The 27,946-nt window shown below is 41.4% G+C and overlaps 1 protein-coding gene and 1 long non-coding RNA gene across 13 annotated transcripts; one reads left to right on the top strand and one right to left on the bottom strand.

Annotated features, from left to right (window-relative positions):
- Nucleotides 1-234: 234 nt before the first annotated feature.
- LOC148392862 (uncharacterized) lies at nucleotides 235-7,384 on the top strand. 5 transcript variants are annotated; one of them, XR_015860573.1, is made up of 8 exons: nucleotides 235-507; nucleotides 634-676; nucleotides 757-1,235; nucleotides 1,507-1,618; nucleotides 1,719-3,058; nucleotides 3,124-4,675; nucleotides 5,324-5,388; nucleotides 5,659-7,384. It is a non-coding gene; the product is annotated as an uncharacterized LOC148392862 (long non-coding RNA). The 5 variants fall into 5 exon arrangements; XR_015860574.1 differs by having other exon boundaries at nucleotides 250-507; nucleotides 3,124-4,344; nucleotides 4,425-5,388; nucleotides 5,659-7,112; XR_015860575.1 differs by having other exon boundaries at nucleotides 250-507; nucleotides 3,124-4,500; nucleotides 4,571-5,388; nucleotides 5,659-7,112.
- A 2,516-nt stretch (nucleotides 7,385-9,900) lies between these two features.
- LOC148392861 (uncharacterized) lies at nucleotides 9,901-27,591 on the bottom strand. Of its 8 annotated transcripts, none has more exons than XR_015860446.1 (9): nucleotides 26,753-27,591; nucleotides 26,582-26,639; nucleotides 26,072-26,501; nucleotides 25,668-25,779; nucleotides 24,306-25,567; nucleotides 23,196-24,240; nucleotides 23,047-23,122; nucleotides 22,099-22,976; nucleotides 21,492-21,843 (listed from the first exon to the last, which is right to left on the bottom strand). XR_015860446.1 is itself a non-coding variant. In XM_088385239.1 (7 exons), exons 1-4 carry the CDS (start codon nucleotides 26,801-26,803, stop codon nucleotides 24,333-24,335), a joined length of 366 nt encoding a protein of 121 aa, XP_088241365.1. In that variant the 5' UTR covers nucleotides 26,804-27,589; the 3' UTR covers nucleotides 21,492-21,843; nucleotides 22,099-22,976; nucleotides 23,047-24,240; nucleotides 24,306-24,332. The 8 variants fall into 8 exon arrangements, 1 of the variants encoding a protein (XP_088241365.1); XR_015860447.1 differs by having other exon boundaries at nucleotides 22,099-22,168; nucleotides 22,872-22,976; nucleotides 23,047-24,240; nucleotides 26,753-27,586; XR_015860445.1 differs by having other exon boundaries at nucleotides 23,047-24,240.
- Nucleotides 27,592-27,946: the final 355 nt, after the last annotated feature.

Here is a 27,946-nt window from a genome sequence, read left to right as displayed (position 1 = left end):
GTTAAAACGTGTCTGGCGTCTTATTCCTTGTTTTTATATTCGCCAATTAAAACATAAAAATCAGACATTTCATATGACAATATGTGTAGGTACACTACACGAGGTTAAAAAAAAAGAATAAATAAATAAAGGGTTAATTGTCATCGACTGACAATATTTTCATTTGATTGAAGGCAATGGCGTTAACCACTCGACCAGAGCCTGCTCGGAAACCAAAGGAGATTTGGTCATATTGATAGGGTATCCTCCATCCAAACATGTTCGGTGTTGAAAGTTTCAACGGATAGTCCGAAGCAAGCCTTTCCACAGTAGTCACCATGACAGGCGACCACCTGGTGGCGTCAGTGTGCCGAGCGCCGTTGGACGATCAGGAGAAGAAGATTTGAATCGACGGATGTGACGTCAGGGCTTTAGGTCAATTGAAGACAGGTGTGCTCGCTCAAGGGGAGTTATCATATGCAGGTGCCACCGAGCGCGGGCCGGCGGTGGCGGCGGACGGTTTCTCAGGTAAGCGAGCATGCTAGCAAATGTTTGTCGTCTCCTGCCGTTTTTCACGACGGACGCCGTGTTTGTTGCACGATTGGCACGCTTTGTTGCCTTTTCTCACAAGCCGTTTTGTTTTGTTTGTCGCAGGATTGTCGTACTCGTTACTCGGCCGCGTCACGTCCACCTGGAGGTAAATTGTAGGCCGCAGGCCATTTAGCCCGTGAGCAAATGTTTGCAGTTTCTTACGATGCCATTTATTATTTCTTGCAGGATTTTCGCTGTCTAGGGAGTGCTTGAGGTTTCGGCATGGCACGGCACGGCACGCCACAATCCACTTTGCGTCGCGTCGCGTCGTTGCGCGTTTTGGTGGTATTTTAAATGTCTTTCGCGGTTGTTGTTTTTTTCATGCTGGCCAGCATTTTTTCATTCGTATGTCTATAGAAGGTTCGTAAATGACGCCGCCGATAAGCGCGCGTTTGTCTGACTATAGGAAATGTTAGTTTGACTCTAGTCAACTAAACCATTTTTTAATTATTTTATATGATGCGTGTGCCATTTCCGTGTCATGCAAACTGGTGAATGCAAACTGGTGAATGCAACGTATATGTTACGTCATGTCCAAATCGGACCAAATCCATTCAAAGATGGCGCCCGCCCGCTCGTTCCGTTACGCAACAAACATTTGCGCGGGTTATTTTCTCCCGTTTTGGACGCCACGCCGCCAACCTGGATCATCTGTCCAATGTGAGGTGAGTTGTAGATGATGAAATTAAAATATGAATTATAATCTTGAATAATTCTTGTCATGATTATATATTTTTTCAAATGTAAAACTACTTAGAATGTATCAAATTAAAATATTAACTATAATTTTGATAGATTATCGTAATTTACTACAATATAATATTTTTTTTCAAATGTAAAACTCCTAGTATGTATAATTGTTGGTAAAAAAAATCATGCCATTGGCACTCGACTCAATGTCTATTTTTGTTGCAATAATTTGCTTGTCTTTTGTAGCACTAAAACAGGCCGCCCAGCCAGCATCCTTCTATACAAAGCAAGCAGGAGGCTCTTGAAGGAGCCCTTTCAGTGATGTTGAGGATACTGAGGAAGAGTAGTCCTAAATCAGGTGAAAACCTGTTTTTGTCAAGTTTCGGCTTCCCAACACACAATGGTTGTCGAGTTTTAGCTTCCCAGCACACAATTAATGTCTGTCTGTGTTTTTGTAGGCTGCAAGAGGAGCCGAATGGAATAAGTATACAATTCCACATGAAAAGGCGCAATGGCCTATCCAAAGGCGCAATGGCCTGTCCAAAGGCGCAATGGCCTGTCCAAAGGCGCAATGGCCTGTCCAAAGGAGCAATGGCCTGTCCAAAGGCGCAATGGCCTGTCCAAAGGCGCAATGGCCTGTCCAAAGGCGCAGTGGCCTGTCCAAAGGCGCAGTGGCCTGTCCAAAGGCGCAGTGGCCTGTCCAAAGGAGCAGTGGCCTGTCCAAAGGAGCAGTGGCCTGTCCAAAGGCGCAGTGGCCTATCCAAAGGCGCAGTGGCCTATCCAAAGGCGCAGTGGCCTATCCAAAGGCGCAGTGGCCTATCCAAAGGCGCAGTGGCCTATCCAAAGGCGCAGTGGCCTATCCAAAGGCGCAGTGGCCTATCCAAAGGCGCAGTGGCCTATCCAAAGGCGCAGTGGCCTATCCAAAGGCGCAATGCCATATCCATAGGAGCAATGCCATATCCATAGGAGCAATGCCATATCCATAGGAGCAATGCCATATCCATAGGAGCAATGCCATATCAAGTCAAGAATCAAGCAGCACGCTGCAAAAGTCAACATGTGCAGATCATGTGCCCAGGAGGGGGCAGTGTGGTTGCCTTTGGTTATGGGTGCACGACGGAAAGGTTGCAGGTGTGGACAGTGTTTGGGGGTCTGACGGTTGGTCTTGCTTAAGAGGTTGTGGCTTATCTGGATCCAGCGGTGTCTTGTGCTTGGTTGCCATTGACGGCTCACTTGGGGGAGGACGTGGTGACTTGGATGGAGACAAAACTGAATTTTGACGCGGAGCCCAATGTCCAAGCTTGCCATATGACTTGTACCATTTTGTCTTTTTCTAACCTGCCACTGTCGTGCTCGCTGCGTTCTTTGTTCTCCCCCAATCGGTGTAGGGCGGCGTTGGAGCGAGCCGATCCCGAATGCCCAATTTTGCAATTTGACTTGTGACATTTTCTTTTTCTAACCTGCCACTGTTGCACTTCATCTAACCCTAACCTACCACCGCTGTGGTACTTGCGTTCTTTGTTCTCCCCTAGGTGTAGGACAGCATTGGAGCGAGACAGTAGCATTTAGTCTTTTTCTAACCTACCGCTGTCGTGCTTAATCTAAGCTGTGTGTCCTTTGTTCTCTAGGTGAGGGGGCGGTGTTTGGGCGAGCCGGTCCACGAGGAAGACGTAATGATGCGAGCAGCGCCCAACTCATTGCATGTTCTGCCATTTGCAGGCCGGCCGCGAAAGGGGGGGGCGAACGGCCCGATCCGACCGGGCGATGCTCACCAATCGTAGCTAGCCGCTGTGATCAAGTAAGCAAGTGACCGACAACTTGGGGTGCTGTTTGTGTGTCTAACATTTGTTTCTCTTTCTGAAGATGGCGACAGGGATGTGACACGATCTGATCAGAGGTGACCGGACCGCTGTGGCATCGCTCTGAAGTCGCCGAGTTTAGGGAGACCCGCTTCCCTGGAGGCGTCGACCTGCGCAGCTTCAACGTGTGAAATGGATTTTTTAATTTTTTTTTTATTTTTAAATTACACCAGCGGTGTCCCAATGTCTGCTGGAGGGCTGCATACTGAAACAAATTCAGAATTCTTTGACGCAAATTCATTAAATCAATCACGAAATTTTGCCATTGATATTTAGTCCTACAGTGTCGTGTTCAGTCGTGTGGTGTGTTGATCAAGTTGCCCCGAGGCTGCCATTTGGACACCAATGGTGACGTGTGTAGGGCTGCACGTGTATTGGAAAACTGCCATATGGTGGTCTAGGTTATTGACGTGCACTTTAAGACAGCAAAGATTTTTTTTTTTTCATGTCTCAAATGAAACATGCTTTCTTGCCTAACTATTTGTAATGAGTTAAGACGATAAGTCATTGATGTAAGATAGTTAACTCATCTAACTGATCTCATTGCGATCAAATAGTTAACCTCCATCCAAGAATTTTGCACAACTTGCCTCAATACAGTGGTCTGGCCCAATACTGCCATATCATTGATTTTCCAAAATGTTGTGCAGCCCTCATTGAGTGCCAAACGCGCAGCGACGGCAAGCGACCGCGCAGCGACTGCAAGCGCAAGCGACCGCGCAGCGACTGCAAGCGCAAGCGACCGCGCAGCGACGGCAAGCGCAAGCGACTGCAAGCGACCGCGCAAGCGACCGCGCAAGCGACCGCGCAAGCGACCGCGCAAGCGACGGCAAGCGCAAGCGACCGCGCAAGCGACGGCAAGCGCAAGCGACGGCAAGCGCAAGCGACGGCAAGCGCAAGCGACGGCAAGCGCAAGCGACGGCAAGCGCAAGCGACGGCAAGCGCAAGCGACGGCAAGCGCAAGCGACGGCAAGCGCAAGCGACGGCAAGCGCAAGCGACGGCAAGCGCAAGCGACGGCAAGCGCAAGCGACGGCAAGCGCAAGCGAGACTTTTGTGCTTGTCTTGCAAGGTGGAAGAGACGATGTATGAAACGAAGAGCCGGTGGACGGAGGCCACCAGACCTGCGATTGGTGAGCGGGGTGCAAAGGAAGGAATCACCCAAAGAAAGCAGTCGCCAAGTGTTAAGGAGCCTGATGCATGACTAGCCAAGGCTGGCCAGAGGCGGTGACATGGCAATCCAATCTGCAAGCGTAGTGTACACACTGTTGGTTTTAATTTGATTTCCTTATTTTTCTGCCTTTCAGCTGGCAGCCGATGGGGCGAGCGCCAGCCTGCACCGAGAGGGACTGGGCTGCACCCACAAGACCAGGGAGGGGACAAGTATTGAGTACGTTGACAGAAGTGAACCGCATGCAACTGAGTGCCGTTTGTCTTTATTCACTTGTGCGAGGCGAAAGAAGAGTCCAACACCGGCCGGAGCAGACCCGGACCTTGGCCCGTGACGAGCGGCCCACACGAGACTGATGGGTGCAGATGCAGCCAGCGTTTCGGGGGAGTATGACTGTTTTTTCTTTTGCGCTTTGCCTCCCTCCCTGTCTGTTTGAATAGGGTAACTAGCAGCACGCACGGGCAATTGGGTTGCTGCGACCCTCGAGATACGAATCGGCAAAGTAGAGACCCCCTCCCTCCCCCCCCCCCTCTCTCTCTCGCTCTCTTTCTCTAATGCGCCCGGCAGTACCTGCATGGCCTGGTGCACTCAGGGTGGAACGTGGCTATACCTTGCCCTTTGTGGAATACCAGGGTATAATGTCTGCCTGCCTGGGTCCCAGTGTCGTCGACGGTGTCGAGGACGAGGAGATTCTCCGTGACGCCCTCCGTGACGTCACGTTTTCCTTTTTTTTTCCTCTCGGGGCCAAGTCAGCTCTCCTCAGGGGGAACTGGCCGGTTGCTCTTCAGTGGGCGCCAAAGCCTCTTCTCATCTCCTCTCGCTCTCTCTCCCTCCCTCCCTAAATCCCTCCCTCCCTCTTTGTAAGGGGTTAAACATTTCATAACCCGGATTGCTCCAATGCGGGAAGGCCATATGAGACATGCGCCAGCCCGTGCGTGCCGCGAGTTACCTGATTCAAACTTAACTTAGTCAAGGTTGGGAGGTGCTAGTGGAATTTTTCCTCTTGCAATAACCACCACAATGTCTGCCTTTCAGGATTGCCGGGGCAGCGGATGGGACGAGTGCCTGCACAGAGGGGGACCGGAGCGCAAGACCAGAGGGTAATAATAATAATAAACTTTATTTGTATAGCACCTTTCATACAAGAAATGCAGCTCAAAGCGCTTTACAACAATTAAGGAAATTATAAGCATTGAATGCTTCACATAGGAACAGACAGAAAAAGAACATGAACACGTTAAAACAAACATGAATCTATGCATACACAATCAATAAAGTGAGCTTAAAATAGGAGCAAGCTTTAATAGATAGGTCATGAGTGTCCACAGAAATGAACCGCATGCAACTGAATGCTGTTTTTCTTTTTGCAGTTACGCGAGGCGGAGGATGAGTCCAAACGTCGAATACCGGCCGGGAGAGGAACCCGACCATCGGCAGACCTTCGCCCGTGATGAGCGGCCGACACAGATGGACGGGTGCGGATGCGGTGAGGGCAAAGCGCCCATCCAGCATTTAAGGAGAGTATGAATTTGTTTTTCCTTTTGTGCCTTCTTTCTTTCCTTCCCTCCCTCCCTCCACTTTTTCACTGGGTGTGCACACTGGCTATCTGCATGATGCCTCTTTCTTTCTCTCTCAGCGCTGTCATTTTGCAATGTTGTTTTACTGTTGTTTTTTTTAATCATGAAATGAACTGTTTGTACTGTAATTGTGTGTGTGTACCACTGAACTGCAATTAAACTGAACTGAATTCAAGTGGTCCATTTTAAACATTGGCAGTCTATCGTGCATACAAACTGGAATCATTTGAGACATTCTCAATGACAAGACAATTGTAAAGTTAGGCTGAAACAAAATTGACTTAAATATGCAGTGTCAGGCTTTTTATTAGTTTTTTAACTACACAAAGAAAAGCTGCATGCATTCTAAATTGTTGACAAAAGCCAAGTAGCCAGACACCCATAGATGCAAACGACAAGTGTACAAACTGTCTCTGTTGCGATCAGTAAGTCATCTTTGGCAGCCCTGCTTTAAAATGGCCACCGAACTCAGAATCTTGCAGAATGTTGGTAAATTTTTCTGTACAGGTAAAAGCTGTTTTAATGTGGTCAGAGCCATTTTTTGGTTTGTTTTGAATAGTCATGCATCATGTGGGTATTCTTGTGAATAAAGTCAACAGTGGCGTGTTTGCTTCCTGTTGGTGGTCTTGTAAATAAAGTCAACTTTGGTGTCAGTCATCATTCGCGATGTGCCTCAATCGATGGTCCATCTCTTGAATGTGAAACTTCTTGCATGTTTTGTTGCAGGGCTTGGCGTCCCCACTGGCTGTCTGACTACAAAGAAGGCTGCTGCTGTCCAGTCCAGGTTGCTGCTATAGTCAATTGAATGTATAAACATAGTGTGTAACTTCCAGGACCTTAGCTTTCAATTCAAAGCAGTTGCGTAACTACACGGCCAGCCTCGGTACATGTACTGGGTGGTACTGCCCAGTTCAGAGTGAAATCAAGCCAGAGTGTTCTTATTCATACCGGCAACCTTATGAAATTGACCATATCAGAAAGGCTAGATGAATTCCAAGTGCTGCCACCGAGTAGCAGCGTATTTGCCTCAACCTGTCTGATGCTGGGTCAATGCGATGCACCTTTCGTTGTTTTGCCCAAAACAACCTAAGAAATAAAGAAGTACTGCTGTTATCTCGCCAGTGTGCATGTGTGTTAAAAGTACAAAACAAACGCATTTGCATGATAGCCGTCTAAACCACATGCTAGATATTTGCCTCAACCTGTCTGATGCTCTAGTTAACTGTATGCGATAATTTTTAACAATTTTAATCATTTGAATTTTTAAGTACATTACAAATGATAGGTGCCCCAATTAGACAGCTGGGTCAATGTGACCCGTCTTTTGCGGTTTGTTCTGCCCAAAGCAACCTAACAAATACACATAAGTACTGCCGCTATCTCGCCAATGTGCGTGTCTCTAAAATGTACAAAGCAAGCAAATTCATTTGCATAATAAACTTCCAAACCACATGCTAAAAAAATATTCATGTGATGCAGAAAGTCTTCTGTAGCTTGCTAAGATTTGCCAATTTGAGCAATGCCGTATCCGAACCCGAGGCTGGAGGTTGCCCGTCCATGTACCTAATCGCTCGGGCATTGATACATCAGCAATGTCAAGTTTATTTGTATAGCCCTAAATCACAAACAGTGTCAAAGGGCTTCACATAGACAAAAATTGACAATTATTCTGTTTTAGAACAGCCTAGAATATTAGGTTACAAAAAGTTTAAAAAAAGTTTAAAAAAGTTATTGATTATATATTTGCTTCAAGGAGGGAGTATTGACAAACGTCACCTCCTTCATAGTCTGCGCATTGTTGTGTGCTTCGTAGTGGGCGCAGGCGGCACGGCGAGCAGGGGGCGCAGGCGGCAGGGGGCGCAGGCGGCGCAGGCAGCAGGGGTGGGGAATCGAACCCTGGATCTCAGGTGTTCGAGCGCAGCGACGGAGCCACTCGCCAAGCGTGGCGAGCTCGGCAGTGACCCCGCTTTCATTTCGAGTCATTCTTGTACGTTCAGTACTGCGCTCCGCGCGCGCTGGGTAAGTACAAAAGAGAACTGGCGGCCACCGGCTGTCGTGTCACGTTGGCCGACCGGTTCGTGACACGGCCTCATGCCCCGTACAGCCCTGGTTCGATCCCAGAGGTGGGAACTTTCTCCTGCCCACTTTTGTAAGCGTCTGAATACATGCATACAGGTTGCATGTCGACGCATTTATTTATGTGTAAACGCCCAGTGTGGCCCCGCCCGCAAGTGGTATATATACTGTATATATATATATATACTGTATATAAACAGTATATATATATATACAGTATATATATATATATATATATATACTGTATATATACTGTATATATATATACTGTATATATACAGTATATATATACTGTATATATATATATATATATATATATACTGTATATATACTGTATATATATATACAGTATATATATATATATACAGTAATATATAGAATATATATACAGTATATATATACTGTATATATACAGTATATATATATACAGTATATATATATATATACAGTATATATATATATATATACAGTATATATATATATACAGTATATATATATATATACATATATATATACAGTAATATATACAGTATATATATACTGTATATATATACTGTATATATATATATATACTGTATATAAACAGTATATATATATACAGTATATATATATACTGTATATATATACAGTATATATATACTGTATACATATATACTGTATATATATACTGTATATATTTATTTATACTGTATTTATACTGTATATAAAGACAGTAGGGTAGGGGGCGGGCACCCTACTGTCTTTTCGCCCCGCCTCCTACTGTCTTTTTGTAGGGCAGGGGGCGGGGCTCAGCCCCGCCCCCTACCCTACTGTCTTTCTGTAGGGCAGGGGGCGGGGCCATGGGCGGGGCCAGCTGCATCGCTCCACCCACTTGCGGGCGGGGCCACACTGGGCGTTTACACATAAATAAATGCGTCGACATGCAACCTATATGCATGTATTCAGACGCTTACAAAAGTGGGCAGGAGAAAGTTCCCACCTCTGGGATCGAACCAGGGCTGTACGGGGCATGAGGCCGTGTCACGAACCGGTCGGCCAACGTGACACGACAGCCGGTGGCCGCCAGTTCTCTTTTGTACTTACCCAGCGCGCGCGGAGCGCAGTACTGAACGTACAAGAATGACTCGAAATGAAAGCGGGGTCACTGCCGAGCTCGCCACGCTTGGCGAGTGGCTCCGTCGCTGCGCTCGAACACCTGAGATCCAGGGTTCGATTCCCCACCCCTGCTGCCTGCGCCGCCTGCGCCCCCTGCCGCCTGCGCCCCCTGCTCGCCGTGCCGCCTGCGCCCACTACGAAGCACACAACAATGCGCAGACTATGAAGGAGGTGACGTTTGTCAATACTCCCTCCTTGAAGCAAATATATAATCAATAACTTTTTTAAACTTTTTTTAAACTTTTTGTAACCTAATATTCTAGGCTGTTCTAAAACAGAATAATTGTCAATTTTTGTCTATGTGAAGCCCTTTGACACTGTTTGTGATTTAGGGCTATACAAATAAACTTGACATTGCTGATGTATCAATGCCCGAGCGATTAGGTACATGGACGGGCAACCTCCAGCCTCGGGTTCGGATACGGCATTGCTCAAATTGGCAAATCTTAGCAAGCTACAGAAGACTTTCTGCATCACATGAATATTTTTTTAGCATGTGGTTTGGAAGTTTATTATGCAAATGAATTTGCTTGCTTTGTACATTTTAGAGACACGCACATTGGCGAGATAGCGGCAGTACTTATGTGTATTTGTTAGGTTGCTTTGGGCAGAACAAACCGCAAAAGACGGGTCACATTGACCCAGCTGTCTAATTGGGGCGCCTATCATTTGTAATGTACTTAAAAATTTAAATGATTAAAATTGCTAAAAATTATCACATACAGTTAAATAGAGCATCAGACAGGTTGAGGCAAATATCTAGCATGTGGTTTAGACGGCTATCATGCAAATGAGTTTGTTTTGTACTTTTAACACACATGCACACTGGCGAGATAACAGCAGTACTTCTTTATTTCTTAGGTTGTTTTGGGCAAAACAACGAAAGGTGCATCGCATTGACCCAGCATCAGACAGGTTGAGGCAAATACGCTGCTACTCGGTGGCAGCACTTGGAATTCATCTAGCCTTTCTGATATGGTCAATTTCATAAGGATGCCGGTATGAATAAGAACACTCTGGCCTTTATTTCACTCTGAACTGGGTAGTACCACCCAGTACATGTACCGAGGCCGGCCGTGTAGTTACGCAACTGCTTTGAATTGAAAGCTAAGGTCCTGGAAGTTACACGCTATGTTTATACATTCAATTGACTATAGCAGCAACCTGGACTGGACAGCAGCAGCCTTCTTTGTAGTCAGACAGCCAATGGGGACGCCAAGCCCTGCAACAAAACATGCAAGAAGTTTCACATTCAAGAGATGGACCATCGATTGAGGCACATCGCGAATGATGACTGACACCAAAGTTGACTTTATTTACAAGACCACCAACAGGAAGCAAACACGCCACTGTTGACTTTATTCACAAGAATACCCACATGATGCATGACTATTCAAAACAAACCAAAAAATGGCTCTGACCACATTAAAACAGCTTTTACTCGTACAGAAAAATGTACCAACATTCTGCAATATTGCAAAATGACGCAAAACAAAACATAAAAAAAAAAAGAAAAACAAACAATACATACAATACAATACATACATACAATACAATACATACAATACAAAAAACAAAAAAAAGAAAACAAAACAAACAAAAAAAAAAACAATACATACAATACAATACAATACACACAATACATACAATACATACAAAAATAAAAAAAATACAAACAATACAAACAATACAATACAAACAATACAATACATACAATACAATACATACAATACAATACAATACAATACAATACATACAATACATACAATACAAACAATACAATACATACAATACAATACATACAAAACATACAATACAATACTTACATACAATACATACAATACAATACAATACATACAATACAATACATACAATACAAAAAAACAAAAAAACAAAAAAAAAGAAGAAAACAAAACAAAAAAAACAATACACACAATACAATACATACAGTACATACAAAACAAAAAACAAAACAAAAAACAAAAAACAAAAAAAATAATACATACAATACAATGCATACAATACAATACATACAATACATACAATACATACAATACATACAATACATACAATACATACAATACATACAATACAATACATACAATACATACAATACAATACAATACAATACATACAATACAAGACATACATACAATACATACATACAATACAATACATACAATACAAAAAAACAAAACAAAAAAGAAAACAAAACAAAAAAAACAAAACAAAACAATACATACAATACAATACACACAATACATACAATACATACAAAAATAAAAAAAAAATAAATACAAACAATACAAACAATACAATACATACAATACAATACATACAATACAATACAATACATACAATACAATACATACAATACAATACAATACATACAATAGATACAATACATACAATACATACAATACAATACATACAATACAATACAATACATACAATACAAAAACAAAAAAAAAGAAGAAAACAAAACAAAAAAAACAATACACACAATACAATACATACAGTACATACAAAACAAAAAACAAAACAAAAAAACAAAAAACAACAACAAAAATACATACAATACAATGCATACAATACAATGCATACAATACAATGCATACAATACAATACATACAATACAATACAAACAATACAATACAATACAAACAATACAATACATACAATACAATACATACAATACATACAATACAATACATACAATACAATACATACAAACAATACATACAAACAATACATACAAACTACATACAATACATACAAACAATACAATACAAACAATACAATAAATACAATACAAACAATACAATACATACAATACATACAATACAATACAATACATACAATACAATACAAAAAAACAAAACAAAAAAGAAAAGAAAACAAAAAAAACAAAACAAAAAACAAAACAAAACTACATACAATACATACAATACACACAATACATACAATACATACAAAAATAAAAAAAAAATTAAAAAAATACAAACAATACAAACAATACAATACAAACAATACAATACAAACAATACAATACATACAATACATACAATACAATACATACAATACATACAATACATACAATACATACAATACATACAATACATACATACAATACAATACATACAATACAATACATACAATACAAAAAAAAAAAAAAAACAATACACACAATACAATACATACAGTACATACAAAACAAAAAACAAAACAAAAAACAAAAAAACAAAAAAATACATACAATACAATACAATGCATACAATACAATACATACAATACAATACAATACATACAATACAATACAATACATACAATACAATACATACAATACGATACAATACGATACATACAATACATACAATACATACAAAACAAAAAACAAAAACCAAAAAACAAAACAAAACAACAAACAAAACAAAACAAACAATACAAAACAATACATACATACAATACAAAAAAAACAAAAAACAAAACAAAAAAAAATACATACAATACATACAATACAATACATACAAAACAAAAAAACAAAAAACAAAAAAAAAAACCCAAAAAAAAAACAATACATACATACAATACATATAATACAATACATACAATACATACAATACATACAATACATACAATACAATACATACAAAACAAAAAACAAAACAAAAAAACAAAACAAAACAAACAATACAAAACAATACATACATACAATACAAAAAGAACAAAAAACAAAACAAAAGAAAATACATACAATACATACAATACATACAATACAATACATACAAAACAAAAAAAACAAAAAACAAAAAAAAACCAAAAAAAACAATACATACATACAATACATATAATACAATACATACAATACATACAATACATACAATACATACAATACAATACAATACATACATACAATACAATACATACAATACATACAAAACAAAACAACAAAACAAAAAACAAAACAAAACAAAACAAAAAACACAACAAAACAAACAATACATACAAATCTTGGGATTTCCTGGGTTGAGCTGGCTGGATGAAGTGGCTGGAGAGAGGAAAGTCTGGGAGTCCCGCAATCCGACGTCCGGATAAGCGGTGGATGGCTGGGTGGCTGGATGGATGGGTGGCTGGGTGGATGGATGGGTGGGTGGGTGGATGGGTTGGGTGGATGGATGGGTTGGGTGGATGGATGGGTTAGATGGACGGATGGGTTAGATGGACGGATGGATGGGTGGCTGGCTGGATGGGTGGGTGGCTGCCTGGATGGGTGGCTGGATGGATGGGTGGCTGGATGGATGGATGGGTGGGTGAACAAAAAACAAAACAAAACACAAAAAACAAAACAATACAATACAAACAATACATACAATACAATACAATACAATACATACAAACAATACAATACAATACATACAATACATACAAACAATACATACAAACAATACAATACAAATACAATACAAACAATACAATCCAAACAATACAATACATACAATACATACAATACAATACATACAATACAAAAAACAAAAAACAAAACAAAAAAGAAAAAAAAAAAAAAAAAACAATACATACAATACAATACAATACACACAATACATACAATACATACAAAACAAAAAACAAAACAAAAAAAAATCAAAAAACAATACATACAATACAATACATACAATACATACAATACAATACATACAATACATACAATAGAATACAATAGAATACAATACATACATACATACAATACATACAATGCAAAAAAAACAAAACAAAAAACAATACATACAATACAATACACACAATACAATACATACAATACATACAAAACAAAAAACAAACAAAAAAAACCAACAATACATACAATACACACAATACATACAATACAATACATACATACAATACATACAATACAAAAAAAAAAAGAAAACAAAACAATACATACAATACAATACACACAATACAATACATATAGTACATACAAAACAAAAAACAAAAAACAAACAAAAAAATAATAATACATACAATACAATACATACAATACATACAATACAATACAATACATACAATACAATACATACAATACAATACATACAATACAATACATACAATACAATACATACAATACAATACATACAATACATACAATACAATACATACAATACATACAATACAATACAATACAATACATACAATACAATACATACAATACAATACATACAATACAATACATACAATACAATACATACAATACAATACATACAAAACAAAAAAAAAAAAAAAACCAATACATACAATACAATTCATACAATACAAAAAAAACCAAAAAACAAAACAAAAAATACATACAATACATACAATACATACAATACGATACATACAATACGATACATACAATACATACAATACAATACATACAATACAATACAATACATACAATACAATACATACAATACAATACATACAATACAATACATACAATACAATACATACAATACAATACATACAATACAAAAAAACAAAAAACAAAACAAAAAAAAACAAAAAAATACATACAATACATACAATACAATACATACAAAACAAAAAAAACAAAAACACAACCAAAAAAACAACAAAAAAACAATACATACAATACAATACATACAATACAATACATACAATACAATACATACAATACAATACATACAATACAATACATACAATACAATACATACAATACAATACATACAATACAATACATACAATACAATACATACAATACAATACATACAATACAATACATACAATACAATACATACAATACAATACATATAATACAATACATATAATACAATACATATAATACAATACATATAATACAATACATATAATACAATACATACAATACAATACATACAATACAATACATACAATACAATACATACAATACAATACAATACATACAATACAATACATACAATACAATACATACAATACAATACATACAATACAAAAAAACCAAAAAAAACAAAAAAATACATACAATACATACAATACATACAATACATACAATACATACAATACGATACATACAATACGATACATACAATACGATACATACAATACGATACATACAATACGATACATACAATACGATACATACAATACGATACAATACATACAATACGATACAATACATACAATACATACAATACAATACATACAATACAATACATACAATACATACAATACAATACATACAATACAATACATACAATACATACAATACAATACATACAATACATACAATACATACAATGCAAAAAAAACAAAAAAAACAAACAAAAAAAACAATACATACAATACACACAATACAATACATACAATACATACAAAACAAAACAAAAACAATACATACAATACAATACATACAATACAAAAAAATAAAAAACAAAAAAAAAACAAAAAAAAATACATACAATACATTACAATACAATACAATACATACAATACAATACATACAAAACAAAAAAAACAAAAACACAACCAAAAAAAACAACAAAAAAACAATACACACAATACAATACATACAATACATACAATACAATACATACAATACAATACATACAATACAATACATACAATACATACAATACATACAATACATACATACAATACATACATACAATACATACAATACAAAGAAAAAAGAACAAAAAACAAACAGAAAAAAAACAATGCATACAATACAATACACACAATACAATACATACAGTACATACAAAACAAAAAACAAAACAAACAAAACAAAAAAAATACATACAATACAATACATACAATACAATACATACAATACGATACATACAATACGATACAATACAATACGATACAATACAATACAATACAATACAATACAATACAAACAATACATACAATACAATACATACAATACAAAAAAAAAAAAAAAAAAAATACACACAATACAATACATACAGTACATACAAAACAAAAAACAAAACAAAAACAAAAAAACAAAAAAATACATACAATACAATACAATGCATACAATACAATACATACAATACAATACAATACAATACATACAATACAATACAATACATACAATACGATACAATACGATACATACAATACATACAATACATACAAAACAAAAAACAAAAACCAAAAAACAAAACAAAACAAAAAACAACAAACAAAACAAAACAAACAATACAAAACAATACATACATACAATACATACAATACAAAAAAAACAAAAAAAAATAAAAAAAATACATACAATTCATACAATACAATACATACAATACAATATATACAAAACCAAAAAAACAAAAAACAAAAAAACCCCCAAAAAAAAAAAAAAAAAACAATACATACAATACATACAATACATACAATACATATAATACAATACATACAAAACAAAAAACAAAACAAAAAAAAACAAAAAACAAAACAAAACAAAAAAACAACAAAACAAAAAACACAACAAAACAAACAATACATACAAATCTTGGGATTTCCTGGATTGAGCTGGATGAAGTGGCTGGAGAGAGGAAAGTCTGGGAGTCCTTCCTAAAGCTGCTGCCGCCGCAATCCGACGTCCGGATAAGCGGTGGATGGCTGGGTGGCTGGATGGATGGGTGGCTGGGTGGATGGATGGGTGGATGGATGGGTGGGTGGATGGGTGGGTGGGTGGATGGGTTGGGTGGGTTGGTGGATGGGTTGGATGGACGGGTGGATGGGTTGGGTGGGTGGCTGGATGGATGGGTGGGTGGATGGACGGATGGGTGGGTGGGTGGATGGGTTGGGTGGGTTGGTGGATGGGTTGGATGGACGGGTGGATGGGTTGGGTGGGTGGCTGGATGGATGGGTGGGTGGATGGACGGATGGGTGGGTGGATGGACGGATGGACGGACGGGCGGACGGACGGATGGATGGGTGGATGGATTGACATAGAACACATACAATACCCTGCCATACGCTACCATACACACAATGCATACAATACAATACATACAATACAATACCATACAATATCTGCATCTGGGAGCTACAATTATAGACATTGAGTAGAGTGGCAATGGCATGATATTTTTGCAACAATTACACATACCAACTCCAGTTTTATATTTAAAATATGTATACAATTATCAGTATATTGTAATGAGTTATAATAATTACAAAAGTATCCGAATTATAATAATTTAATTTTATCATCCATCAACTCACTCAAAAATGTCGGCATGAATCGAGCAGTCGACTAAACGGGAGAAAATCACGCTCGCAAATGTTTGTTGCATAACGGAAGGCGGGCGGGCGGGCGCCATCTTGGAATAGATTTGAACATGACGTAACAAATTTGTCACATTCATCAGTTTGCATAACACGGAAATAGCACACTATATGTAATGCAACATTGTTAATTTGACGAAATACAACGCCAAAGAGATTTGAAATACTCTAGCGGCAAAACGACAGTCGCGGTGGCCGGGACGAGTGTGAAAAGATTTTCAAGATATTTGTTCGCATCAAACAAACAAGGCGTCCGTCGTGAGAAACGGCAATGAACGACAAACATTTGATAGCTTACCCGAGAAACCGCCACACGGTCGGTGGCGCCTGCATTTGATAACTCGCCTTGAATCCTGCAACAAACAAACAAGGCGTCCGTCGTGAGAAACGCCAATGAACGACAAACATTTCCTAGCATGTTAGCTTACCTGAGAAACCGCCCGCTGCGCGGGTGATTGCACCGGTATTTGACAACTTCCCCAATTCACCCGAAGACTTGACGTCACATCCGTCAATTCAAATCTTCCTCGCCTGCTCGTCCAATGGCGCTTTGCACACGAGCGTACCACGTGACAGGCCACTTCACACGCGGGCGGTTGTACCTGTCGCTCACCTCAAGACTGAAAACTGCCTTCAAAAACCTAAGTGCCACTTTGCCCGCCTCCTACCTCTGCCCAAATTCAGTCTGACCAATCACAGCGCAACTGAAATTGGCTTGACCACGCCCACCTCTCCGACAGGCAAGACTGAAACCTGCCTTCAAAAAAAAAAAAAAAAAAGTCACAAACTTTATGCAGAAGTGAGTGAAAATCGACAAAGTACAGCTCGTGGGTAAGGTCGGGTCCCGAACCATGGTTCCATCGTGTTAGAGGCAATGACGTTTACCACTTGACCAAAGACTCGTGTCCATGACAGTGACAGAAGGGCAACCAACGCTCACCTCAAGACTGAAAACCCAAATAGTGTTGGCTCGTGAGTGAACGATTCGTTCAAAGAGATTCTAAAGATTCAGTTCACCTAAAAGAACTGGAATGCACATCAGTACTTGGGGAGCTTCCGTAGTTGGTCTTTTAGCAGGCCCCGCCCACAAGTACCTCCACATTGGGTCACGTGACTAACAGCTATTTACATACAATAAAATAAAGTATGAAAACGTTATTTAAAAACACACACAAAATCATACATACACAAGACCAATGCCGCTGGAACGAGCTGGACTAAAGGAAGACATCCGTTTAAATTTGGTCAGTTTTAAGAAATAAGGAAATCATGAATATTAAAAGAGGATTTTTTTTTTAAACGACAAAGACGACAAACATTTGCTAGCATGCTCGCTTACCTGAGAAACCGTCCGCCGCCGCCGGCCCGCGCTCGGTGGCACCTGCATATGATAACTCCCCTTGAGCGAGCACACCTGTCTTCAATTGACCTAAAGCCCTGACGTCACATCCGTCGATTCAAATCTTCTTCTCCTGATCGTCCAACGGCGCTCGGCACACTGACGCCACCAGGTGGTCGCCTGTCATGGTGACTACTGTGGAAAGGCGTGCTTCGGACTATCCGTTGAAACTTTCAACACCGAACATGTTTGGATGGAGGATACCCTATCAATATGACCAAATCTCCTTTGGTTCCCGAGCAGGCTCTGGTCGAGTGGTTAATGCCATTGCCTTCAATCAAATGAAAATATTTGTATCGAGTATATTTGTATTGTATATTTGTAAACGTGCTTTTGTTGTGCAATTAACCCTTTATTTATTTATTCTTTTTTTTTAACCTCGTGTAGTGTACCTACACATATTGTCATATGAAATGTCTGATTTTTATGTTTTAATTGGCGAATATAAAAACAAGGAATAAGACGCCAGACACGTTTTAACATAAATGTTTATTAAAAATAATAATATCAAAAGCAAATTTCAAACCAGCAATCTAATGTGAAATTGCAGTAGATATATTGGATGACAATATTTAGGCGTATATAGGTATACACGTTATTTAAAAACGACTATAAGTGTTATACTACGACACAAGTGTTTACCAGCTCAGTGGCCTAAGAGGAGAGTGTCCGCCCTGAGACTGGGAGGTTGTGGGTTCAAACCCCGGCCGAGTCATACCAGTGACTATAACAATGGTACCCATTTCTTCCCTGCTTGGCACTCAGTGGAAGGGGTTGAAATGGGCCCCCCCCCCCCTGCTGCTCACTTATACTCCGGTGCGACTTACAGTCCGAAAATTACGGTAAGTTCAAAAATATCAGAGGAAGTGATAAACAACTGAGGTGATTTGGTTGCATAAGCAAGCCTAACCCTAAGCACAGCAAAAGCGAGAGCAAGCCTAACACAAACCCTAACCCTAAGCACAGCAAGAGCTCTGATCGAGTGGTTAACGCCATTGCCTTCAATCAAATGAAAATATTTGTATCGAGAGTTCATCCTAAAATGAATTGTTCTTGCAAAAATTCTGCCGCCGTTGCAGTGCTCCCGTGGACTCATTTTCAAGTCAGTTGCTAAGAAACACCACACCGTTGCACAGAGACAATTCTTGAGTCATATCAAATCAATGATTTTCAAACGGGTCCAAACAAGTTTTTCCCTCATGGCTACAAAGATCTTTAGATCTTTTCGTTCACTCTCGTTCACTGAAAACATTCGTTCTTTTGAACCCATCGTTCACTCACGAGCCAACACTACACTGCAGTAGTGATACACACACACACACACACACAATGATACGACAAACACGATGACACGACTTTTCACGCACCTGCACTTAACGAGGGAATCTTGGGAAACATGTTGGAACGCGGCCCCGAGGACTAGAGCTTGACACCTGTGACCTTTGACCATGATATTTCCCTCATAAAGTGGCCTGTTATTAGGTACACTTGAAAAGGGCGGTGTACCTAATGGAGTGTCCGTGTGATTCCCTCGTTAAGTGCACCTGCGGGAAAACTTTTAGCTCCTGCGGAACGTGAAAGTGACCAAAAACTTTTCCCGCACCTGCAATATGGCAGTAAATGGCAATATTTTTTCATTTTTACATAGCTTGGAAATGTATTATGATGGAGGAGTTTACAGGTGCAGGCCGGAGGGGGCTCGGCCCAAAGGAAATTAACAGATGGAAATATTTAAAAACACTTGAGGTCACCATTGATTCATATTTATCATATATATACACACGTATATAAATTAAATTTCCTTGAAGGGGATTTACACTGTACATGAAAGTATTTGTAACACCATCATCAGTATCTATAAAAACCTTCAGAGGGGAAAGAAGACAATAGCAAAGTGAAGGGATGGACTGATTTTAGACATCACCATATTTCATATTTCCACAGACAGATATAATTTTGATGTAATTCAATTCAATAAACAAATCATAATGTTAATGTACATTCTTGAAGCATACATCAAGTTGTGCAGGACTTGTGACATAATGTATACATGTCTGATCATTTCTTTTTTATGGAACAGTCGCCCACCACCCTGCCCAGCCCCCCCCTTGCTGGCACTACAGTGCTAACAAAAGTTCCACAAGCCTTTTTTTAATTTTATTTATTTTTTAAACTCTCATACGTTTCACCCATTCAGTAACATTTTTTAAAACTATATATTGGAGGAAATTCGACCTTTTAATTACTATTTAAAAAAAGCTGCAAGTGCAGCATCGATAAGTTTGTGCTCGACTCTTATTGTACATAGAGAGACAACTAGGGGCACAAACTTTGAAATAAAACCCCCCTTAATTTGATTTCCGATTGAGGTCTGCAGTGCACGTCTATCATGCAAATGAGTTTGTTTTGTACTTTTAACACACATGCACACTGGCGAGATAACGGCAGTACTTCTTTATTTCTTGGGTTGTTTTGGGCAAAACAACAAAAGGTGCATCGCATTGACCCAGCATCAGACAGGTTGAGGCAAATATGCTGCTACTCGGTGGCAGCACTTGGAGTTCATCTAGCCTTTCTGATATGGTCAATTTCATAAGGATGCCGGTATGAAAAAGAACACTGGCCTTTACTTCACTCTGAACTGGGTGGTACCACCCAGTACATGTGCCGAGGCTGGCCGTGTAGTTATGGACCACTTGAATTCAGTTCACAGTTTAATTGCACTTCAGTGGTACACACACAATTACAGTACAAACAGTTCATTTCATGATAAAAAAAACCAGTAAAACAACAATATTGCAAAATGACGCGGCGCTGAGAGAGAAAGAAAGAGGCATCATGCAGATAGCCAGTGTGCACACCCAGTGAAAAAGTGGTTTAGGAAAGAAAGGACAAAAGAAAAAACGCAGTCATACTCCTTAAATGCTGGCTGGGCGCTTTGCCCTTGCCGCATCCGCACCCGTCCGTCTCGTGTCGGCCGCTCATCACGGACGAAGGTTGGCTCCCCCCCCGGCCGGTATTTGACGTTTGGACTCATCCTCCGCCTCGTGCCACTGCAAAAAGAAAAACGGCACTCTGTTGCATGCGGTTCACTTCTGTGGACGTACTCATTACCTGTATTAAAGCGTGCTCCTATTTTAAGCTCCCTTTCTTAATAGCGTATGTACACATGAATGTTTTTGTTTTCTTTTTATGTCTGTTCCTATATGAAGAATTCAATGCTTATAATTTCTTTCTTTGTTGTAAAGTTCTTTGAGCTGCATTTCTTGTATGAAAGGTGCTCTACAAATAAAGTTTTTTATTATTACCCTCTGGTCTCGCGGTCCTGTCCAGTCCCTCTCTGTGCAGGCACTCATCAGATCCAGTGCCCCAGCAATCCTGAAAGGCAGACATATTGTGGTGGTTTTAGCAAGGGGAAAAATTTCACTAGCACCCCCCCAACCTTGACTAAGGTAAGTTTGAATCAGGTAACTAGCGGCACGCACGGGCTGGCGCATGTCACATACGGCCCTCCCGCATTGGAGCCATCCGGGTTATGAAATGTTTAACCCCTTACAAAAAGGGAGGGAGGGAGGGAGGGAGGGAGGGAGGGAGGGAGGGAGGGAGCGAGGGAGCGAGAGGAGATGAGAAGAGGCTTTGGTGCGCACTTAAGCGCAACCGGCCAGTTCCCTTTGAGTAGAGCTGGCTTGGCCCCAAGAGGGAAAAAAAGGAAAACGTGACGTCACGTAGAGCGTCACGGAGAATCTCCTCGTCCTCGACACCGTCGACGACACTGGGACCCAGTCTGGCAGACATTATACCCTGGTATTCCACAAAGGGCAAGGTATAGCCACGTTCCATCCTGAGTGCACCAGGCCATGCAGGTACTGCCGGGCACATTGGAGAAAGAGAGCGAGAGAGGGAGGGGGGGGGGGGGGGGGGAGGGAGGGAGGGAGGCAGGGAGGGAGAGAGGCAGGGGCTGTCTACTTTGCCAATTCGTATCTAAAGGGTCACAGCAACCCAAATGCCCGTGCGTGCTACAAGTTACCCTATTCAAACAGACAGGGGTAGGGAAAGCACAAAAGAAAAAACAAAGTCATACTCCCCCGGAACGCTGGCTGCATCTGCACCCATCAGTCTCGTGTGGGCCGCTCGTCACGGGCCAAGGTCCGGGTCTGCTCCAGCCGGTGTTGGACTCGTCTTTCGCCTCGCACAAGTGCAAAAAGACAAACGGCACTCAGTTGCATGCGGTTCACTTCTGTCAACGTACTCATTACCTGCCCCCTCCCTGGTCTTGTGGGTGCAGCCCAGTCCCTCTCGGTGCAGGCTGGCGCTCGCCCCATCCGCTGCCAGCTGAAAGGCAGAAAAATAAGGAAATCAAATTAAAGTGTGTACACTACGCTTGCAGATTGGATTGCCATGTCACCGCCTCTGGCCAGCCTTGGCCAGTCATGCGTCAGGCTCCTCTTCAACACTTGGCGACTGCTTTCTTTGGGTGATTCCTTCCTTTGCAACCCGCTCACCAATCGCGGGTCTGGGTGCCTCCGTCCACCGGCTCTTCGTTTCATACATCGTCTCTTCCACCTTGCAAGACAAGCACAAAAGTGTCGCTTGCGCTTGCCGTCGCTTGCGCTTGCCGTCGCTTGCGCTTGCCGTCGCTTGCGCTTGCCGTCGCTTGCGCTTGCCGTCGCTTGCGCTTGCCGTCGCTTGCGCTTGCCGTCGCTTGCGCGGTCGCTTGCGCTTGCCGTCGCTGCGCGGTCGCTTGCGCTTGCCGTCGCTGCGCGGTCGCTTGCACTTGCCGTCGCTGCGCGTTTGGCACTCAATGAGGGCTGCACAACATTTTGGAAAATCAATGATATGGCAGTATTGGGCCAGACCACTGCATTGAGGCAAGTTGTGCAAAATTCTTGGATTGAGGTTAACTATTTGATCGCAATGAGATCAGTTAGATTAGTTAACTAACTTACATCAATGACTTATCGTCTTAACTCATTACAAATAGTTAGGCAAGAAAACATGTTTCATTTGAGACATGAAAAAAAAAAAATTTTGCTGTCTTAAAGTGCATGTCAATAACCTAGACCACCATATGGCAGTTTTCCAATACACGTGCAGCCCTACACACACGTCACCATTGGTGTCCAAATGGCAGCCTCGGGCCAACTTGATCAACACACCACACGAATGAACACAACACTGCTTTGTAGCGCTAAATATCAATGGCAACATTTCGTGATTGATTTAATGAATTTGTGTCAAAGAATTCTCAATTTGTTTCAGTATGCAGCCCTCAAACAGACATTTGGACACCGCTGGTGTGAATTAGAAAAATAAAATCCATTTCACATGTTGAAGCTACGCAGGTCGACGCCTCCAGGGAAGCGGGTCTCCCTCACAACTCTGCTACTTCAGAGTGATGCCACAGTGGTCCGTCCATCTCTGATCAGATGCTGTCGCGTCCCGGTCGCCATCTGCAGAAACAGAAACAAAAGTTAGACACTGAAAGAGCACCCCAAGTTGTAGGTCACTTGCTTACTTGATCACAGCGGCTAGCCACTCTTGGTTACCGTCGCCGGGTCGGATCGGATCGGGCCGGGTCGGGCCGTGCGCTCCCCCCCTTTTGCGTCCGGCCTGCAAAAGGCAGAACATGCAATGAGTTGGGCGCTGCTCGCATCATTATGTCTTCCTCGTGGACGGGCTCGCTCCAACGCCGCCCTAAACCTAGAGAACAAAGGACGCACAGTGGTACGTTAGGCTTAGATCAAGCACGACAGTGGTAGGTTAGAAAAAGACACAAAATGTGACTGTCTCGCTCCAACACCTAGGGGAGAACTAAGAACGCAAGTACCACAGTGGTAGGTTAGGGTTAGAGGAAGTGCAACAGTGGTAGGTTAGAAAAAGAAAATGTCACAAGTCAAATTGCAAAATTGGACATTCGGGATCGGCTCGCTCCGACGCCACCCTACACCGAGGGGAAAGAACAAAGAACGCAGCAACTACGACAGTGGCAGGTTAGAAAAAGATACACAATGGTACAAGTCGTATGGCAAAATTGGACATTCAGCTCCACGTTAAAGTTCAGTTTTGTGTCCATCCACGGAACCACGTCCTCCCCCAAGTGGGCCGTCAATGACAACCAAGCACAAGACAACGCTGGATCCAGACCAGCCACAACCACAGCGCACCTCGAAAGCAAGACCAACCATCAGAGCCCTAAACACTGTCCACACCTGCAACCGTTCCGTCGTGCACCCATAACCAAAGGCAACCACACTGCCCCCTCCTGGGCACATGATCCGCACACGTCGACTTTTGCAGCGCGATGCTTGATTCTTGACTTGATATGGCCATTGCTCCGTTGCATATGGCCATTGCTCCTTTGCTCCTTTGCATATGGCCATTGCTCCTTTGCTCCTTTGCATATGGCCATTGCTCCTTTGCATATGGCCATTGCTCCTTTGCATATGGCCATTGCTCCTTTGCATATGGCCATTGCTCCTTTGCATATGGCCATTGCTCCTTTGGATAGGCCATTGCGCCTTTGGATAGGCCATGGCTCCTTTGGATAGGCCATGGCTCCTTTGGATAGGCCATGGCTCCTTTGGATAGGCCAGGCTCCTTTGGATAGGCCATGGCTCCTTTGGATAGGCCATTGCTCCTTTGGATAGGCCATAGCTCCTTTGGATAGGCCATCGCTCCTTTGGATAGGCCATCGCTCCTTTGGATAGGCCATCGCTCCTTTGGATAGGCCAATGTGCCTTTTCATATGGAATTATCCCATTCGGCTCCTCTTGCAGCCTACAAAAACACAGACAGCCATTAATTGTGTGCTGGGAAGCCAAAACTCGACAACCATTGTGTGTTGGGAAGTTGAAACTTGACAAAACCAGGTTTTCACCTGATTTAGGACTACTCTTCCTCAGTGTCCTCAACATCACTGAAAGGGCTCCTTCAAGAGCCTCCTGCTTGCTTTGTATAGAAGGATGCTGGCTGGGCGGCCTTATTTAGTGCTACAAAAGACAAGCAAATGATTGCAACACAAATAGACATTGAGTCGAGTGCCAATGGCATGATTTTTTACCAACAATTATACATACTAGGAGTTTTACATTTGAAAAAAAATATTATATTGTAGTAAGTTATGATAATTGATCAAAATTATAGTTCATATTTGAATTTGATACATTCTAAGTAGAGTTTTACATTTGAAAAAATATATAATCATCACATTGTAGTAAATTATGATAATTATTCAGGATTATAATTCATATTTTAATTTCATCATTCATCAACTCCCCTTACATTGGACAGATGATCCAGGTTGGCGGCGTCCAAGACGGGAGAAACGGAACGAGAGCGGGCGGGCGCCATCTTTGAATGGATTTGGTCCGATTTGGACATGACGTAACATATACGTTGCATTCACCAGTTTGCATGACACGGAAATGGCACACGCATCATATAAAATAATTTTAAAAAATGGTTAAGTTGACTAGAGTCAAACTAACATTTCTGTAGTCAGACAAACACGCGCTTATCGGCGGCGTCATTTACGAACCGTCTACAGACAGACGAATGAAAAAAATGCTGGCCAGCATGAAAAAACAACAACCGCGAAAGACATTTAAAATACCACCAAAACGCGCAGCGACGCGACGCGACGCAAAGTGGATTGTGGCGTGCCGTGTCGTGCCGTGCCGAAACCCCAAGCACTCCCTAGACAGCGAAAATCCTGCAAGAAATAGTAAATGGCATCATAAGAACCTGCAAACATTTGCTCACGGGCTAAATGGCCTGCGGCCTACAATTTACCTCCAGGCCCACCGTCGCGGTGGACGTGACGTTGCCGAGTCACGAGAGTACGACAATCCTGCGACAAACAAAATAAATTTTAAAAAAAAAGGCTTGTGAGAAAAAGCAACAAAGCGTGCCGTCGTGAGAAACGGCAGGAGACGACAAACATTTGCTAGCATGCTCGCTTACCTGAGAAACCGTCCGCCGCCGCCGCCGGCCCGCGCTCGGTGGCACCTGCATATGATAACTCCCCTTGAGCGAGCACACCTGTCTTCAATTGACCTAAAGCCCTGACGTCACATCCGTCGATTCAAATCTTCTTCTCCTGATCGTCCAACGGCGCTCGGCACACTGACGCCACCAGGTGGTCGCCTGTCATGTTGACTACTGTGGAAAGGGTTGCTTCGGACTATCCGTTGAAACTTTCAACACCGAACATGTTTGGATGGAGGATACCCTATCAATATGACCAAATCTCCTTTGGTTTCCGAGCAGGCTCTGGTCGAGTGGTTAACGCCATTGCCTTCAATCAAATGAAAATATTTGTATCGAGAGTTCATCCTAAAATGAATTGTTCTTGCAAAAATTCTGCCGCCGTTGCAGTGCTCCCGTGGACTCATTTTCAAGTCAGTTGCTAAGAAACACCACACCGTTGCACAGAGACAATTCTTGAGTCATATCAAATCAATGATTTTCAAACGGGTCCAAACAAGTTTGTCCCTCATGGCTACAAAGATCTTTAGATCTTTTCGTTCGCTCTCGTTCACTGAAAACATTCGTTCTTTTGAACCCATCGTTCACTCACGAGCCAACACTACACTGCAGTAGTGACACACACACACACACACACACACACACACACACACACACACACACACACACACACACACAATGATACGACAAACATGATGACACGACTTTTCACGCACCTGCACTTAACGAGGGAATCTTGGGAAACATGTTGGAACGCGGCCCCGAGGACTAGAGCTTGACACCTGTGACCTTTGACCGTGATATTTCCCTCATAAAGTGGCCTGTTATTAGGTACACTTGAAAAGGGCGGTGTACCTAATGGAGTGTCCGTGTGATTCCCTCGTTAAGTGCACCTGCGGGAAAACTTTTAGCTCCTGCGGAACGTGAAAGTCACCAAAAACTTTTCACGCAGCTGCGCTTAACGAGGGAATCACATGGACACTCCATTAGGTACACCGCCATTTTCAAGTGTACCTAATAAAGTGGCCACTTTATTATCTTGGAAAACATGTTGGAACGCGGCCCCGAGGACTAGAGCTTGACACCTGTGACCTTTGACCATGACACTTGAAAAGGGCGGTGTACCTAATGGAGTGTCCAAATGACGTCACACATCAAACAGCCAATCAG

Source organism: Syngnathus floridae, chromosome 9, assembly GCF_059516105.1.
Source record: "Syngnathus floridae isolate MCC-2025c chromosome 9, RoL_Sflo_1.0, whole genome shotgun sequence".
Classification (NCBI taxonomy): Eukaryota; Metazoa; Chordata; class Actinopteri; order Syngnathiformes; family Syngnathidae; genus Syngnathus; species Syngnathus floridae.
This window is presented reverse-complemented; position numbering and strand designations above follow the sequence as displayed.

Excerpts from the sequence above, each read along its gene's own strand:
- LOC148392861 (XM_088385239.1), bottom strand. The coding sequence starts at position 26,803 with ATGCAGGTGCCACCGAGCGCGGGCCGGCGGCGGCGGCGGACGGTTTCT. Across the intron at positions 26,640-26,752 it reads GGCGGCGGACGGTTTCTCAG|GATTGTCGTACTCTCGTGAC; the intron begins GTAAGCGAGCAT and ends TGTTTGTCGCAG. Across the intron at positions 26,502-26,581 it reads CCGCGACGGTGGGCCTGGAG|GATTTTCGCTGTCTAGGGAG; the intron begins GTAAATTGTAGG and ends TATTTCTTGCAG.